The sequence below is a fragment of the Zootoca vivipara genome, chromosome 1 (genome assembly GCF_965207765.1).
Source record: "Zootoca vivipara chromosome 1, rZooViv2.hap1.1, whole genome shotgun sequence".
Lineage (NCBI taxonomy): Eukaryota > Metazoa > Chordata > Lepidosauria > Squamata > Lacertidae > Zootoca > Zootoca vivipara.
Window position 1 is genome coordinate 25157273 of NC_142582.1, and position 16767 is coordinate 25174039.

At 43.8% G+C, this 16767-nt stretch overlaps 2 protein-coding genes across 5 annotated transcripts in view; one reads left to right on the plus strand and one right to left on the minus strand.

Moving 5' to 3' along the window:
- LRP2 (LDL receptor related protein 2) overlaps positions 1-4397 on the plus strand; it is a 139288-nt gene extending 134891 nt beyond the window's left edge. For both annotated transcript variants that reach the window (XM_035133370.3, XM_060280370.2), the window contains exons 76-79: positions 655-765; positions 1828-1935; positions 2576-2647; positions 2892-4397. In XM_035133370.3, the coding sequence (XP_034989261.3) occupies positions 655-765; positions 1828-1935; positions 2576-2647; positions 2892-3053 (453 nt within the window). In that variant the 3' untranslated portion in view covers positions 3054-4397. The remainder of the gene's footprint in view (positions 1-654; positions 766-1827; positions 1936-2575; positions 2648-2891) is intronic.
- A 2014-nt stretch (positions 4398-6411) lies between these two features.
- On the minus strand, positions 6412-16553 carry LOC118093706 (retinol dehydrogenase 5-like). 3 transcript variants are annotated; one of them, XM_088660761.1, is made up of 5 exons: positions 16199-16553; positions 10647-10964; positions 9420-9678; positions 8209-8372; positions 6412-7108 (listed from the first exon to the last, which is right to left on the minus strand). In XM_088660761.1, exons 1-5 carry the CDS (start codon positions 16224-16226, stop codon positions 6858-6860), a joined length of 1020 nt encoding a protein of 339 aa, XP_088516887.1. In that variant the 5' UTR covers positions 16227-16553; the 3' UTR covers positions 6412-6857. The 3 variants fall into 3 exon arrangements, with proteins under 3 accessions (XP_088516887.1, XP_088516885.1, XP_034989226.3); XM_088660759.1 differs by having other exon boundaries at positions 6412-7111; positions 16199-16379; XM_035133335.3 differs by lacking the exon at positions 16199-16553 and having other exon boundaries at positions 10647-11127.
- Positions 16554-16767: the final 214 nt, after the last annotated feature.

Genomic DNA, 16767 nt, shown 5'->3' on the forward strand with positions numbered 1-16767 from the left:
TTTTGAGAGGGAGTTTGCAGCCTTCCAGTGATTGTTGGACTCCGAAGCCCAACAGCCCCAGCCAGTACAGGATGATGAGAGTTGTAGTCCAACCGTATCTGGAGGGCCACAGGTATCTATTTGGAAATTAGGGTCTGGGGGGTATTTTCTTGCAATATGTTTGATTTCTAGAACCTTGCCTTCTATTGTGTGGCATTTTTGAGTGGCAGATGGGAAAATGCTTTTATTTTTACCAGCTGAAATGATTTATGGAGCACCATCCTTCAGCCACACTTAGGAGAATTGGCTTGATTTGATAATCTCATACACTCTTCTTTTCATATGTCACTGGAAACAATAATGTATAGTAAATTCCATGCTGGGTTGAATATATTCTAGAGCATACAATGCTTATATTTTGGTTTTTTTTAAAAAAAGAGAGAGAATATTTATCCCAGAAGAATTAAAATTACATGGAATTCTTATGTTACTGTTACGTTTTGCTTTAAGAATTTATAAAATTAATGGGTGGTATTCAGCTATATTTTACTCAGAGGAGACCCAGTGAAATTAATGGCCATGACTAGGTTGGGTTCATTAATTCCACTCTGCTTAAAACTTATTTGAAAAGCACACAATATTATTTGGAAGTGAGCATCTCACTGTTGTTCTCAGAATGAAAACTTTGCTGTTGAAACTGGGAAGCAGCCAATCACATTTGAGAACCCGATGTATACGACGAAAGACGGAGGAGCTGGGGACATGAACGTAGTCCCTCCCACACAAGTAAGGGACAAACATAATAGGTGGTCTTTAATTCTTCTTAGCCTATTTCATACTTCTTAGCCTATTTGATCATTTGATACTGCTTTCGCCAATCTTCCTTCTTCTGAAAGTACATCTGTAGGTTTGAAGATGTTTGAGAGCAAGGCAGGCAGCCCAAGGGCCTGCTCTGCTCAGATTGTCCCATTTCACACACTCAGCGCCCAACAGACACCATCTTTTTCTGTGAGGAGGAGGAGGAAGAGAACAAGGGAGGCAGGCAGAGAAGACACCAAGGGGCTCCTTCAGTTAGACTGCCCCCTCCTTCCCAACCCTGGTGGGTAAGCTGGCCAGTAAATAGCACAGTTCAAAGAAACACAATCTTCACAGACTTGGCTGAGTTTCTGGCCTAGTGGAACACAGCAGCTCATGCCCTGTAGGTCCCCACTCCATGAAATCTGTTGCCAAGACTAAAAGTCTCTGCCTCCCAGCAGCCATATTCATGTCTCCTGCTCTCCAGAGTTTCTTGCAAGCAATTGGAGACTGTGCCTGTGTGGCACTAATCTCACCTCCTCTCTCTTCATGCTTTTCCTGGTTCTGGGAGACCAGTGAGGAGAGGAGCTTGTCACAGCAGCAGCAGCAGGAGACACCTGTGCCTCTTCACCAGCCTGACTCGTATCTGTCTCTTGACCTCCCTCTTCCTACTCTCCTGCTTCAGCATCTGCCTCTGCCCCTGATTCTTTACTTCCCTCTGCCACAGACTCTCCCTGCTCACTAAGCCCTGTTACTTCTTCATCTTCCAACACCTCCTCCCAGCCTTCTCCCTCTTCTCTCTGTGATCACTCATCATTCCCGCCACCACTCCCTTGGTGGTTCCCCAGCTGGTTCCTCCCACCATTCCTTTGTGTCCAACCAGTCTCATGACACCTGGTCAATGTTACATTTTATATTATTTGCTTTAGTATTTATTTTTTTAATTAAAACCTCCTTGAGTGCTTTGGCAGGCAGGTAGTATATAAATGCAATGAATAAATGAAATAGCTCCCATGTTTTTGCTGTTTTTCTCAAACAGTTTTGTGTCAACAGGTAACAGCTTCCAGCAGCGAAGGGAATGAAAACTTCGAGAACCCAGTATATGCCACACCAGTATCTCCCAGTGCTCCTCAGCCTCCTACAAGTACAGATGCAACACTGGTAATAGAAGGCTGTTCCGCAAAATGTGCCAGGATTGAATATGGAGAATGAGGCATCCTGCTTAGTAGAGCCCTTGGATGTCAAGCTCTGTGCCCTACAGTGCTTGATTCATGAATGTGGGATGTCCAATTTTAATCATACTCAGAGCCAGACCCATTGAAATCAATGGCATCAGTAACTTAAGTGCATTGATTACAATGGGTCTGCTCTAAGTATTGCCTTCCATGATGCTGCAAATAATTTAGATATGCACCAAGAATGCTTTGTTTATCAAAACCAAAGGTGGTCATCACTTGTAAATGTCTGCATCTTTATGCCTGTTTATTTCTCCTCTTACACCCATTCTTGCCCTCTGTGTTTCACTTTATGCACACTTTGGCCTGGTTCAGATCTGATAAGTAAAAGCTGTGCCTGTTTAACTCCACCATGCATCTTGTTTTAGTCTTTCCTCTTCACCTTTGCCTCAGTCTGTGCTGCAAGAACAGTGATCATCCTTGACATTTGGTTAAACCAGGTGCTAAATAGTCAGACTTTTTTTTGTTTCTTGGAATAATTCCGTTTTTCAGCTTGTGTTTGTTGAATCACCATTGATCTAAAAATAAGTGCACAGTTTTAAACTTCTTCTTTTTTACACTTCCAGGAGTCAAAGTGGAGCTTCTTTAAAAGAAAACTGAAGCAGAGTACCAACTTTGAAAATCCAATTTATTCAGAGGTAAAGTCAATTTGCTCCAATTCATTCTCCCCCCCCCCAAAAAAAAGGCAGTGCTGGGTGACATCTGTCTATCTGTCTCTTGGTCTGTCATTATGACAGATGGATTAAAACGTAAAACTGGCATGGACCACTAAAATGCTGATGAATGGGTAATAAACCACACAACTTTGGAGACATCTATATTGCAACAATGCAATGCATCAGCTTTAAGATCTCAGTTGTGCAATACATTTTGTCGTTTCAGATGGACAAGGAACACAGGGGAGATGCTGAAAGTGTCCCTCCCCCATCTCCATCGCTGCCTCAGAAGATTACTCTCAAAAGAGATCAACCGTTAGCCTATACAGCAACTGAGGATTCATTCAAAGACACCGCCAATCTCGTCAAAGAGGACTCTGTTGTATAACTAGCTCAAATAGGGAATAATTAGGCACACTCGTTTGCACATATATTTTTGTAAACAGAAGGAGGAAAAAATGGTTCACATCTCTTTATAAAGAAATATATTTAGCCTTTAGCTGGAGACATCTGTTGAAACCATGCCTTGTTGTTATTATTTTTTACACATGTCAATGCCTATTTTTATGAGCAATTATCACGGTGTACTATATGTATATCTTTGCACTGACACTCTCTGAAAGTAATGTTATAAATATACTGTACATTTGTAAATTTCTGAAAGATTATCTGGATGTCAATGTTTTCGTATGAATCTATTCTGAAACTGCATCATGAGGGGTGCACCCCCTATGTAATTAAATATACTAAATAATATAGAGGAGAAGGTGGTGGCCCTCTGCTGAGTTGCAACAACCTTCAGAGCATATATTTATAGGCAGCGCTCTGCTAAGTCTGCACTGGTTCTTCTTCTGTCCATCTCTGTTTTACATACCAGAGCATATGAAAAATAGGTGCCTCTTCGTATGAACTTTCCTCCACTCTTTTCTTGGGCAACAAAAGAATTACAAGTGGCACAGAATGTTTTTCTCGAGCTAATATTTTTCCTGCTGGAAATAGAATCCTTCTTTCCCTCATAAAAAGGTCCCAGTTTTATACACTGTCATTCCAAATGTCTGTAGGAAGCTGGGGTGTGCTTTACATTTTTGCTGCATCCACATTTAATTTAGCAACTTGTTTTTCTGGTCATCAATGGAAGAGTTCTATTCTCAGCTGAAGTCTCTGCAAGTCATTTGTGTATGGTTAAAACCAATTTTAGTCCGCTATCCAAAATGCTTGATTTCTGTGCCATAGCAATATGAACAATGCTGGTACGCTTTAAAATGAGCCGTCTCCGATGTTTTTCATGTGAACATTTTTGATATTTGTCAACTATTTATTTCCTGAGCTGGGCAACAATAGAAAGGGAAACCATTTTTACTGATACAGCCTTGTACTATACATCTTGTTAGTTTTTACTACTGATCAAGAGTGCTTTGTAGCCATAATTTGAAACCCTTCAGGAAAATCGTATGTGCCACTCCAGGAATAGTCTGAGCTGCCATTTAGTGTTCCTGACCTAGCTACTGAGAATAACACCAGGATTCGTAATTCATAACAGACATCTGCTCTCTGGAGCATATATATATATATATATATATATATATATATATATATATATATATACCTGAATTCTCAAAGCCAAGTGCTATCCCTCTTTTAATATGCTTGGTTTTATTACCTTGATACGTACTTTGATTAGAAAACTGGAAAATGCTGCTGCTGCTGAATAAATCTAATGTGTGTTTTATCATTGCCTGTGTTATCATTGATTGACTGTAGAGCATTGAGCCATCTACTGGGTAGAGTTCAGAAGTCAGAAATAACCATAATTTCCCTAAGGCTAGATATGCTTATACATAGAAGAAGAAGAAGAGTTTGGATTTGATATCCCGCTTTATCACTACCCGAAAGAGTCTCAAAGCGGCTAACAATCTCCTTTCCCCTCCTCCCCCACAACAGACACCCTGTGAGGTGGGTGGGGCTGAGAGACTTCAGAGAAGTGTGACTAGCCCAAGGTCACCCAGCAGCTGCATGTGGAGGAGCGGAGACGCAAACCCAGTTCCCCAGATTACAAGTCTGCTGCTCTTAACCACTACACCATACTGGCTCTCAAATAGTGTGGAGTTCAAAAGAAAATTGCAGAAAAGGGACTTGCAGCACAATCTCATGCATATCGGAAAGATTTGAAGCGGTCATTCATGGTGGAATGACCTTACTTTATTTTTTAAAGAGGTGGGAACTCCCCAAATCATTTTTTTTAAAAAAAGCACAGATAAGTTCAGAAATCTGGAATGAGAAAACTCTTCAACTTAAAAAAAAATCCTTATGAATGCTTTATGAAAACTCTTGTTGATTAAGCAATATATAAATCTTATCAAATAAGATTAAATAAATGTAGACTGTTCAGGTTCATGGGGTTGTTGGCAGCCAAATGCAAGTAAGTGGCAAGCTGCAGAAAAGGTCCGCAGAGGGTGATGGTGGTGGAAATGCTTCGTGGTTAAATCAAGGTGTTTTCCTCTCTTAAGGACATGGCTGTCATTTATTGTGAGATAGATCTAGTGATTGGCCACGGTGCCCCTCCCTGGTATTGTGGTGGCTTCAAACGCACTTAGTCCAAGCACAGAAATGTCAATAGCCACATCCATAATCACATAGACGACCTATTCAGGTAGCTTTTCAGCAAACGGGTCAGTTGCAAAGTTGCATGGCATGAGGAGTAAAGATCTGTTGCTGCTAAGAATGGAGAAGTTTGATTCAGTACTGTACATATTTAAAGCTGAATCTATCAGATTCACACTTTCCCAAATGATATGTGAACTAAAATAGTTAGCCAGTGCGTCTTCACCTCCATCGCTCTGCCCGGACACTGAGGTCCAGTGCCAAGGGTCTTCTGGCGGTTCCCTCGCTGCGAGAAGCCAAGTTACAGGGAACCAGGCAGAGGGCCTTCTCGGTAGTGGCACCCGCCCCGTGGAACGCCCTCCCACCAGATGTCAAAAAGAAAAATAATTACCAGACTTTTAGAGGACATCTGAAGGCAGCCCTGTTTAGGGAAGCTTTTAATCTTTAATAAATTAGTGTATTTTAATATTTCTGTTGGAAGCCGCCCAGAGTGGCTGGGGAAACCCAGCCAGATGGGCGGGGTATAAATAAAAAATTATTATTATATGTGTGTGTGTATTGAAAAGTTTTCAATTTTAAATAAAGTGATGCAAAGGGGAAAAATGAGAAAGCTAGCCTTGGAAATTTGCATGTACCTGGATTTTGTGGTATAGTTCTCCAGATGTTTATCAAAGTGTATATATTATGGGAACGGCATAATATATAATAACGATGTTGTTAGTGAAAATAACATCCCAAGTGCATTATATTAGGATAAATGGCTTGCAAAAATGTACATTAGTCAAAACTGCACATTAAAATGTGCTTATTAGAAATTTGCACTAAAATGCTGATGAATGGGTAATAAACTCTGGAGACATCTATATTGCAACAATGCTCTTAAATCAGCTTTAAGATCTCAGTTCTTTCATTGGTGATAACCTGCGCCTGTCACAAGGACAAACAACATTTTCTGATTAGAAGCCGTTTCTTGAAGGGAAGTTCCATTTAGGTCTCTTTCAAGGCATTTAACAGAAATCTAATTTCAATATCTTGAGCCCTGCTTGGCATTCGCACAAAGTAGCGTGGAAGAAAATGTGGGATTATCTTTTCTTTTCTTGAGCTGCTGTCCTGTCCTGTTGTGTGGCTTTCCCTCTTTCTGGTGAACGGAGGTAAACTTAATTGAGCTAGTTTTTAATGATTAATCAGAAAACCTTAAGCAAACAAAACCTTTATCCTGTCCCTTTTCCAAGACCATTGTGCACATCAAATCATGTACTGAACCAATAATTTCCTAGTAGAAAAAATTCTAAGAAGCTCAACATTGTAAACTCTTGGGGCTTAATTTGTGCCAAGACTCAGTTCCAGCATCTGTTTTTAATGCCAGGGCATTGAAATATGAAACAAGCAAAAATGAACATGCACATTTCCCCACAACACTGAGCAGTTGCATTTTATTTCATTTAGATTTGTGTCTCTTCCACCTCTACAATCCTATGATTCTGTGATTTGAGATTTCAGAGAAGTTCTATTCACCAGGCAAGATAGAAGACTCCATAAGAGCACCATGGAGACAACAGTTTGCTTCAAAACGTTGGCACCTTCACCTGCCTTAAACGTCTATTTGATATCTTTTTGCTGGATTACTGTCGCCTGCTGGAAGTGGGAAAAGCATTCTCAGCATCGCGTCAGAGAGGAATGTGGGGGCATAGGAGAGCGGGAGCCACAAGAACTTTGCATCCCATCCAACTCCATAGCGCGTCCTTGGATACTTGGCAGTCAAGGCGTGCTCCATACACTTTGTGACCTTAGAAACATCAGGATCACACAGCCTTCTCATGGATAGCCTCTGCAGCCTTAAATCTGCTAGGAAGATAAAATACCCCATCAAATCAAGTGAGAATCCAGATTTTTAAAGCTAAGGGAACAGAGATCAAAACACAACTGTAGTTCTAAAGCAGCAGTGCAAACACTTTCACCCCACTAGTCAATGCTGCGCATAAAACTCAGCAACTCCTAATTCAACAGCAGCCAAGTCTGCATAAAATACAGCGTGAAACCTCATTACCTGCAGCTAACACAATTTCAATTAGTCATCTGAGCACCTGTTTTTCTAAATGTGTCCCATGGGGTGTCTTTGTGCCAGTCTTGTCCTAGAAGTACCATTGTGAAGTTGCATTTTGCCAGTTTCTGTTTGTAGCAGCACATTATAGTTTGGACAAGATGGGAGCACTTTCAGCACTGAAGATTCTGATTCAGTAAGGCTCGGCACAGCAGCTTGTTGGATCTTGCCTGCCTCACAATTCACCAAGATTATTTTACATTCACAAGGTGCCCTCCTGTTTCCCTTGTCAATGCAATCCAGTTTAAGAGACTAGTGCATATACATACAGCAAGATGTTTTGGATGCGACCTGTAATGTTTGACTATATCGGGATCTATGAGACCTCCCTAGCTCCTGTGAAAGCTTGGTTGAAGAGCAAAGGTGAACTTATGGCAGGTGAGGTTATTTGCCTATCTAGTTGTGTATCATCTAATCTGACTCTCCAAGGTCTCAGGAAGAGGTCCTACCTACTGCCTGTTACCTGGTTCTTGCAATTAGAGATGCCAAGGATTAAATCCAGGGCCTCTGGTATGCAAAGCTAGGCACTCCCATTGAGCTATGGGTTGGTCCTCCAAATAATAATTCCCCATGGTCACTTTTCTCCGCTTTCATGGAGTGTGATCTTTTGAAAACGCATGTATCTCCCAATGCATTTGATCAATGGCATTCCAACTCAGGAAATGTTTCAGGGTCCCCTCCCACCCCGCACCATACCTCCCTATCAAAAATGAAGCTCTTTCCCATCACAGTCAACAAAATGATTCAAAGCCAAAAATTATTCATTTTCACGACATTAAGTTCGGTATAACGCCAGGCATTAAAACCACCCCAAAGTTTTGTACTGGACATTTGCACTTACAATCAAAGACGTATTTCTCCCCATATGAGTCTCTGGCCTCAGGAGTCAGCTGGTTCCACAGTCTGTGTAGGTCTCTCTCAATGTCCCCTATATTAGTTACTCCTGTCTTAAAGAATCCTGGCTCGATAATGCTCACCTTTACTCCGAAATGATGCATATCCCTCCTAATAGAAAAAATTTAAAAACTGCCATCAGTTTGGGGTGGGTTTTACCAATCCAATTAATGGTGCAATCTTAAGGCTGTGGGGCAGGTGAAACTGAAGAGGATCTACACGGCATATGCAATGTCCTGCTGGATGTTAATAAAAGAATGGTGAAAGTTAGGGCACATGACACCTGGACATCTGAAGACAGCCCTGTTTAGGGAAGCTTTTAATGTTTAATAAATTATTGTATTTTAATATTTCTGTTGGAAACAGCCCAGAGTGCCTGGGGAGGCCCGGCCAGATGGGTGGGCTATAAATAAATTATTATTATTATTATTATTATTATTATTATTATTATTATTATGAGTCTTATTTGTTTGCTTATGGTTCCCTTCCCATTGGAATAAATGGGATCAAGCTATGCCAGGCAGAGATTAAGATCACCTGCTGCTACCCAAGATCTTCTTAGCCAGAGATGTTGAAGATTGACAATGGGACCTTATGCATGTCAAGCGGACAATGCTGACGTCTGGCTTCTCACCCACAATGGGGTCCTGTAGGTGGAATCTGTGCCTGGGTATTGCCTCCTGCAAATCCAAGATGGTGCCACCCATGGAGGAAGCAAGTGCTCCCGACTTTGCTTTTTCCATGCTGTAGCCCTGATGCATCCTCTTCCACAGTAATCCTACAACTGGCTATTATAAATGGTTGGTGTGACAAATGAGTTTTGGCCTTCCTGTTTTCTTTTCCACGTGAACCCACAATTATACTTTTCAGTCAGTTCAGCCTGAGTTGCAGGCAGTCACAGATAGGATTGAACTTTCTGACAGTAAGAACTGTTAGACAGTGGAGCAGACTCCTTCAGGAGGTGGTGAACCCTCTTTCCATTGGAGGTTTTTAAGCAGAGGTTGGATGGTCATCTGTCACGGACGCTTTAGTTGAGATGCCTGCATTTCAGGGGTTTCAACTAGATGACCCTTGGGATCCCTTCCAACTCTACAACCCTATGATCACAGAGACAGTAGTAATCTACCATCTGTCACCCACAAGACCACAGCAACTCACCGCAAAGTGTCAGAGAATGCCTCCACTCCCCATTTCGACACACAATAGCCGCCCCCTAGGAATGCCAGGCGGCCCAGGACACTTGACACGTTGACAATCCTTCCTCTATTTTTTTTCAGGAGGGGGAGGAGCTTCAAGGTAATCCCAATCAGCCCCATTAGATTGACATCCAGAGTTTTGTAGAAATCATCCAGCTGCATCCAGTCAGTGGGGGCCATAGGTATGGATCTCCCAGCGTTATTTACCAAGCCATACAGTCCTATTGGAATATTTTAGGAATAAAAAAATAATAATGTGAAGAAGCATGGAAAGGATATCAGAGAATGAACAGGTAATGTGGGTTTGGAAACTTGTCCTGGCCTCAGATTGTTACACTATATCTGTATCTATATCTATATCTATATCTATATCTATATCTATATCTATATCTATATACAGTGGTACCTCGACTTACGAAGGCGATCCGTTCTGCGGTGCTCTTCGGATGTCGAATCCTTCGTAAGCCGAAGCGTCCATTTTGCGCATGTGCAAAGCGTGATTTTGCGCTTTGTGCATGCGCAGACAGCACACGCTACTTCTGCGCATGTGCAGAACGCACGCACGCTGAAAATACTTCTGGGTTTGTGGACCTTCGGAAGTCAAGGCATTCGTAAGTTGAGGTACCACTGTATATCTATATCTATATCTGTATCATCTATATGAAAAATTTCTGGCTATAATTTGTAACACTATGCATTCTTATACTAGCAGAAGTAAATCATATCACATGAACAATACTTTTACCTTGACATTTTGCACTGTGTATAATTGTGAACTGGAATGAATATGCAGTCATACCTCGGTTTAAGTACACTTCGGTTTGAGTACTTTCAGTTTAAGTACTCCGCGGACCCGCCTGGAACGGATTAATCCACCTTCCATTACTTTCAATGGGAAAGTTCGCTTCAGGTTAAGTACGCTTCAGGTTAAGTACAGACTTCCGGAACCAATTGTGTACTTAAACCGAGGTACCACTGTAAAATGCATATACCTAGGGAAATCTGGAGCCCCAGTGCCTCAAATCAGGCTTAATGTTCAAGAAAAAGCCTATGTCATTTAAACCCCACAGATATTGTAGACCATCTGAACAAGTTTTGAGCAAACCATTCTGAATGGGTGCTCAATTCAGGTTGCCCCGAGGTGCCCCCTGTCTTTTGAAAGCAAGGCTGTGTTCTATGGGCTGCTTACCTACACCCTCAGTTTCTGCCCGCACAAACTCCACAGCCTTGTCAATACTGCCAGGGTCCGTTAGATCAAGCTCTACAGTTTGCAATGACAAGGAAGTGTTGGCCAGTAGCTCCTGGCTCCCTTCCTTTGAGAAACATGCAGCAATGATGCGGAATCCTTTCTGGTCGAGGTACTTAGCCAGGGCATGGCCAAAGCCACTATCACATCCAGTGATGACGATATACTTCCCCCTCAGGCCTTCCACTTTTAGGCAGTCTCTGATGAACCAGCAAACAGCGATGGAAAGGACGAGAGCCACCATCCCTATCTGTCCGCCATCTGAAACAAAATCAGGACAGCAGTGTGTGGACCTATCTGCCACAAGTGCTCGCCATTCCCGTCAACTTGGGCACTTCACAGAGGCTTTTGTTTCCCGTTCCAGTTTCATTGAATCTTCCCGTCAGTATAAGTTGGCAGCTAGAGACTTCTGGCACAACCCAAATAGTATCCAAGAGTAACATGCTTTGGAGGAGCAGATTTCTCCACAGCAATTTCTCAATAGCTCTCTGCTGCTTTCAAGATGGCATCTGCTCTATATTGGCCACTAACTCCCGTCTGAAAAACCCTTCGACTTGAAGAAAGGGAGCTCAGTTAGCAGTTGGGGCAGTGCCCATTATGGTGAACATTCATTAGTATTCAAGGCAATGATGAACACAGGATAGTGAAGAGAGAGGGGAGGGAAGTTTGATGGCTCTCAAGTGATGCAGAGGACTATGTTCTTTGTGTTACTTCCCACAATGCCATTCTGCAATGGAAACGGATCGCAACCCTGAGCAAACCGCAAACTTTGGGCTCTCTTTGGTGAGTGTAATGACCCCTCTGCTTTGTGTTTTGTATGCTGATACTAGTGCTGACAATCTATATTCTGGTCCAGGGGTTCCCAACAAAATTTTCTCGAGGACCCCTCATCGAGCCGCTATTGTGACAAGGACCCCCATTAAACCGTAAAACCGATTTCCAAGTAATCAGAGTTATATTTTCTAATTTTTCCAGTAAGCTTAACACTGATCTTGGAAGGGTTAGGTTCAAGGGACGCCGACGATTTAGGTTCAATGGACACTGACAAGATCGGTTCGAGAGTCACTGACTTACTTGCTTGAACATCAAATGCATTATCTTCCTCTTCATCTGTAGGCCTTTGTCGTTTTAACGAACCACTTTTTAACCAACGGTCCATTTTTAACTACGCGAACTGTAGCTTCCGCGAAAAACAACGCTTTGTTTACAAACACTACTGTTTTGCAAAGAGGCAGCGCGCGCCAGGGAGGAGAGAGGGGAATGGAGAAGACAGGGTACCTGCGCAGTAGCGCACAAATGAAGCCGACGCGCGCAAAGCATCTTGGGGAGGTGAGCGTTAGTAGAATGTGCGCACTGCCTCTTTGCAAAACAGTAGTGTTTGTAAAGCGCCACCTAACGGCATACAGCAGAACTACTGCCTCTATCTAATTCTAGTTTTGTGCTAGACTCTGCTCATGCAGGAAGCGGCCAAAACAAAAAATCTGTTATCATACGAAATATATTTAATATATTATTTATTCTAATAGCATCTTGCGGACCCCTCTGGCATAGCTCGCGGACCCCTGTTGGGAACCACTGTATCTGGTCTATCAGCAAGATAGACTAGATTTAGCATGGTGTGATAGTGCCTCTCTTTCTTTCTTGACTGCCTTTCACTAGCCTGACCATTGTAACAAAAATGTGTCACAGTGTTTATTCAGCAAGTGATGCCAATGAAGTTCTCTATCTGCACATCTTTGTGTACGAAGCATGCAAAGCACATGTTTGCGTGGGCAAATGAATGCTCTTAATTGTGAGGCGATGTAATGATGATATCTTGGCATGTTGTTAGAGTTACACAGGGAAGTTGTAGGCAATAAAGTTAGCAAATATAGCCAGAAATATTGGATGGCGGCTAACAGATTGAGGTTGAATCCTGACAAGACAGAAGTACTGTTGTTGGGGGACAGGAGGCAGGCAGGTGTGGAGGATTCCCTGGTTCTGAATGGGGTAACTGTGCCCCTGAAGGACCAGGTGCGCAGCCTGGGAGTCATTTTGGACTCACAGCTGTCCATGGAGGCGCAGGTCAAGTCTGTGTCCAGGGCAGCTGTCTATCAGCTCCATCTGGTACGCAGGCTGAGACCCTACCTGCCTGCAGACTGTCTAGCCAGAGTGTAGCATGTTTTAGTTATCTCCCGCTTGGACTACTGCAATGCGCTCCACGTGGGGCTTCCTTTGAAGGTGACTCGGAAACTACAACTAATCCAGAATGCGGCAGCTAGACTGGTGACTGGGAGCGGCCGCCGAGACCACTTAACACCAGTCTTGAAAGATCTACATTGGCTCCCAGTATGTTTCCGAGCACAATTCAAAGTGTTGGTGTTGACCTTTAAAGCCCTAAATGGCCTCGGTCCGGTATACCTGAAGGAGCATCTCCACCTCCATCATTCTGCCCGGACACTGAGGTCCAGCACCGAGGGCCTTCTGGCGGTTCCCTCCTTGCGAGAAGCCAAGTTGCAGGGAACTAGGCAGGGGGCCTTCTCAGTGGTGGCGCCTGCCCTGTGGAATGTCCTCCCAACAGATGACTTTTAGAAGACATCTGAAGGCAGCCCTGTTCAGGGAGGCTTTTAATGTTTAATAGATTATTGTGTTTTATTTTTCTGTTGGAAGCCGCCCAGAGAGGCTGGGGAAACCCAGCCAGATGGGCGGGGTATAAATAATATATTATTATTATTATTATTATTATTATTATTATTATTGTTATTGTTATTGTTATTATTGTTATTGTTATTGTTATTATTGTTATTATTATTATTATTACAGCAGTGCTATTTCTCTAGAGAAATCGGTGCCGGAACTCACCATGAATGCCTTCCTTATCCTATATAATAATGTCCAAGTTGTCCCTGCGTCCAAGCTGTCCCGTGTGTCCCTGGGTCACTGCACATGTCCCCCAGGGACACAGGGATTGGACAGCAGAGACAACCAGGGACACAGGGATTGGACGCGCGCGCTCTCCCCACCCCCCACCCCTCTGCCAACCGCTGCTCCCGGCCGGACAAGCACCTCACTGCAGTTGCGCTAAAGCGTGAGGAGGAGAAGGCTGCTTTCCCCCCCTCCTACCCTCCCCGGCCACCGGCGACTAGCAGCAAGTCCCCCCACCCCTCTGCCTACCATTTCGTCGGCGGAACTTCCTCCGTCAAGGGACGGTGCCCCCACCCACCCACTCAGCCAGCCCAGCCGCCCAACACCATGCGCTCCTCGGGACGCAGATCGCTGTGCCTCTGACAAAGCCGTCTTGAAGGCAGGGAGGGTCGCCGTGGATGTAGTCGGGATGGTGCCGCCGCCCGCCGGGTTCACAATGGGGCGAAAGCGGGTGACTGCTCCTGGGAAAGTCAGCGTCTCAGGGTGTGAAGGAGGGAGGGAGGCTCATCCCCCCAAGACAAAACAAACTTCGCCGTCGTACTGGAGGTGGGGGAAGAGAGACACCTTTCTCCCATGAGCGCGGCTCCCCTCAAGTGCAGAAAAGATACCCGCTCCGTTGCCACCGTCCCAGAAAGCCCCTGTTTGCCTTTGTAATTGTTATCGCCACTCATTATGGTAGTACCTTACAGTATTTGTCTCAAGCTTCACACACTGACGAGGTGTGGAAGCCCCGCCTAGGAGCAGGCAGGACCCTGCCCGCTTCTCCCCTGCCCTCTGCCCCGCCCAACCCTCTCTTGATTTCAACCTCCCAACCAGCACCCGCGCGCGCACGCTCCCGTGTCCTGCTCCAAGATTTCAAGTAAGGATTCAGTGAGATGGGTTACGGAGCAGCGTGCGCGCCTGCGCGGAAACGCCGATTCCCTCCGCTCTCACTCTTCCCCCAACCTCCCAACCAGCAGCCGCGCGCGCACGCTCTCACATATCCTCTAGCGCCCGTTTTCTAAACGGGCTGAACAACACTAGTTCTTTTATAATGGCAATGGCGCCCACCTGAGAACTGAGTTCAGGCTGAAAAAAAGCCCTGATTTACAGTAATTATTTAAACCCTCCCAAGGTGTCATACAATTAAAATACAGTACAGTACAAAAACAATTAAAAATTTAGAGCCGGTAAAAATAAATCACAAACATTCACCCTAAAAAAACAACACAGCACACAAACCATCAGCAGAACAAAACTCAAGAAGAAAGAGACAGTAACATGTGGTTCTTCGGTGCTTCCCTAAGCACTTTCTGTCAGAAGTGAGGAACCTTTCTCAGCCTGAAAACCACTTTCTGAGTGGCACATGCTAGTGATAAGTGGGACCAGAAAAAAAGCTTTACTTTAAAGCGATACCCACATTGATACTTTTGTAGAAATGCTTGATAAATTCTTTAAGGAGCACCACAGGCATCTCCACTTATCCTCCCACCAGGAAATTCAGGTTCTAGAGATGTAAATCGTTCACATGGGGTGTCATCAGCATAAGATACTAGTAAGGCACTGCAATTGAGTACCTATGGATCTTTCTCCATGAGGTTTTTATCTCTTAAATCTCTGTCAGATAGAAAACTAATTATACCCTGCAGGCTCAAGGAGAGCACCAATTACAGCAGCCACATGAAATGCAGGCCAAAGATAAAGGGGAATTTAAATCAGGACTGCCCATTTCATTGACCCACTGAGCCAGACATAGCTCACCCAGCAGCCATTGACGGTGGTATACCAGGTCCTTGACAACCTGTCTATGCCACCCCAGGCAGGCCACCCCATTACCAAGCTCTTGGTAGAATTAACTTGCTGGGTCACCAACTGAGCAGACCTGCTTGAAGTGATGGGGGAGGGAGCTCAGGCAGAATCATTAAGGCACATCCATAATTGTTTTGGTAAGGATTTCAGCCCTATGTGTGCTTACTTGTGAGTAGGTCTCACTGGACTGAGGATTGCTTCCTTGAAAGAGCAAAACACCGAGCCTAAATACACATATTTTAGCAATCACCAATGAACAAATCCCAGGGGCTGGTCTGACGATATCTGAGGCCACCACTTTCCTGAGTGGTGTCTAAGAAAGACATCTACATTGCCCTGGGTTCCATGGTAGAGGAGAGACTGGATATTAATGTAACATCAGCAACAGCAACAACAACAACAACAACAACAACAAATTAAATAAAATGAAGATCACAATCATCTATACAATACTCATAGAGTGGGACCTATTTTTTGAATATTTAGCCTATATATGATAGTCACCTGTGAATACACTGACTGCGATATCTTCTGAACCATTTTGCCACGGCGTTGGTTTTGTTCTGTGACTATGGTTGCCAGACTCAATAGAGGACAGGACTTCTGTGCCTTTAATTGCCCTGCTCTCTTTTGAGTCGGGAAACCTTAAAGAGAAACCAGCAGACCCTTTGTTTAATTTCCAAGCAAAGGGTCTGCTGGTTTCTCTTTAAGGTTTACAGACTCAGAAGAGAGCAGGGCAGTTAAAGGGACAGAAGTCCCGTCCTCTATTGAGTCTGGCAACTCTATCTGTGACTTGTACTTACACTCTGCAGAGATGTCTCTCCAGCTCATTGCAGGGTCAGAACACTCAATTCTCGGGTTTTATGCTGGTTTCAGAATGGATGGCAGTTGGGATTTCCACTCATGAGGCTTCTCAGTAGCATCTGCACAATTAGATCTTTCTGGCAGTCTAAACGAATATACAAGTATTAAGCTGTGATTTTCTTGCAGGCATTTACTGGCACTACTCAGGTCCTTGAGACGGTGGAGATCTTAATGCCAATGACCCCAGCTGACCCTTTCACTCAGGCTTAGCCTGATTTATATCCTCAATGCGTGCTTCTCCCACCTCAGGTGCCAACAGAAGGAATGCCAATTCAAATTAGAATAACTTTTTGAAATCTGAAAGCTGCCCCCTGCTCATTTGTGTGCAGATATCCTCCCTGCACTGTTCAAAGAATAAATAGACTAAGAAATGATTTGAGGTACTTGCCGTCTTGTGGGTGTTAACTGCACAGCATCCCCAGTAAACTATTTCATTCATTATCTGGCAGGCAGGACTTGAATAGTAGAACCTGGCTACATATTTGAAAATTTGAGAAACAGTACATGT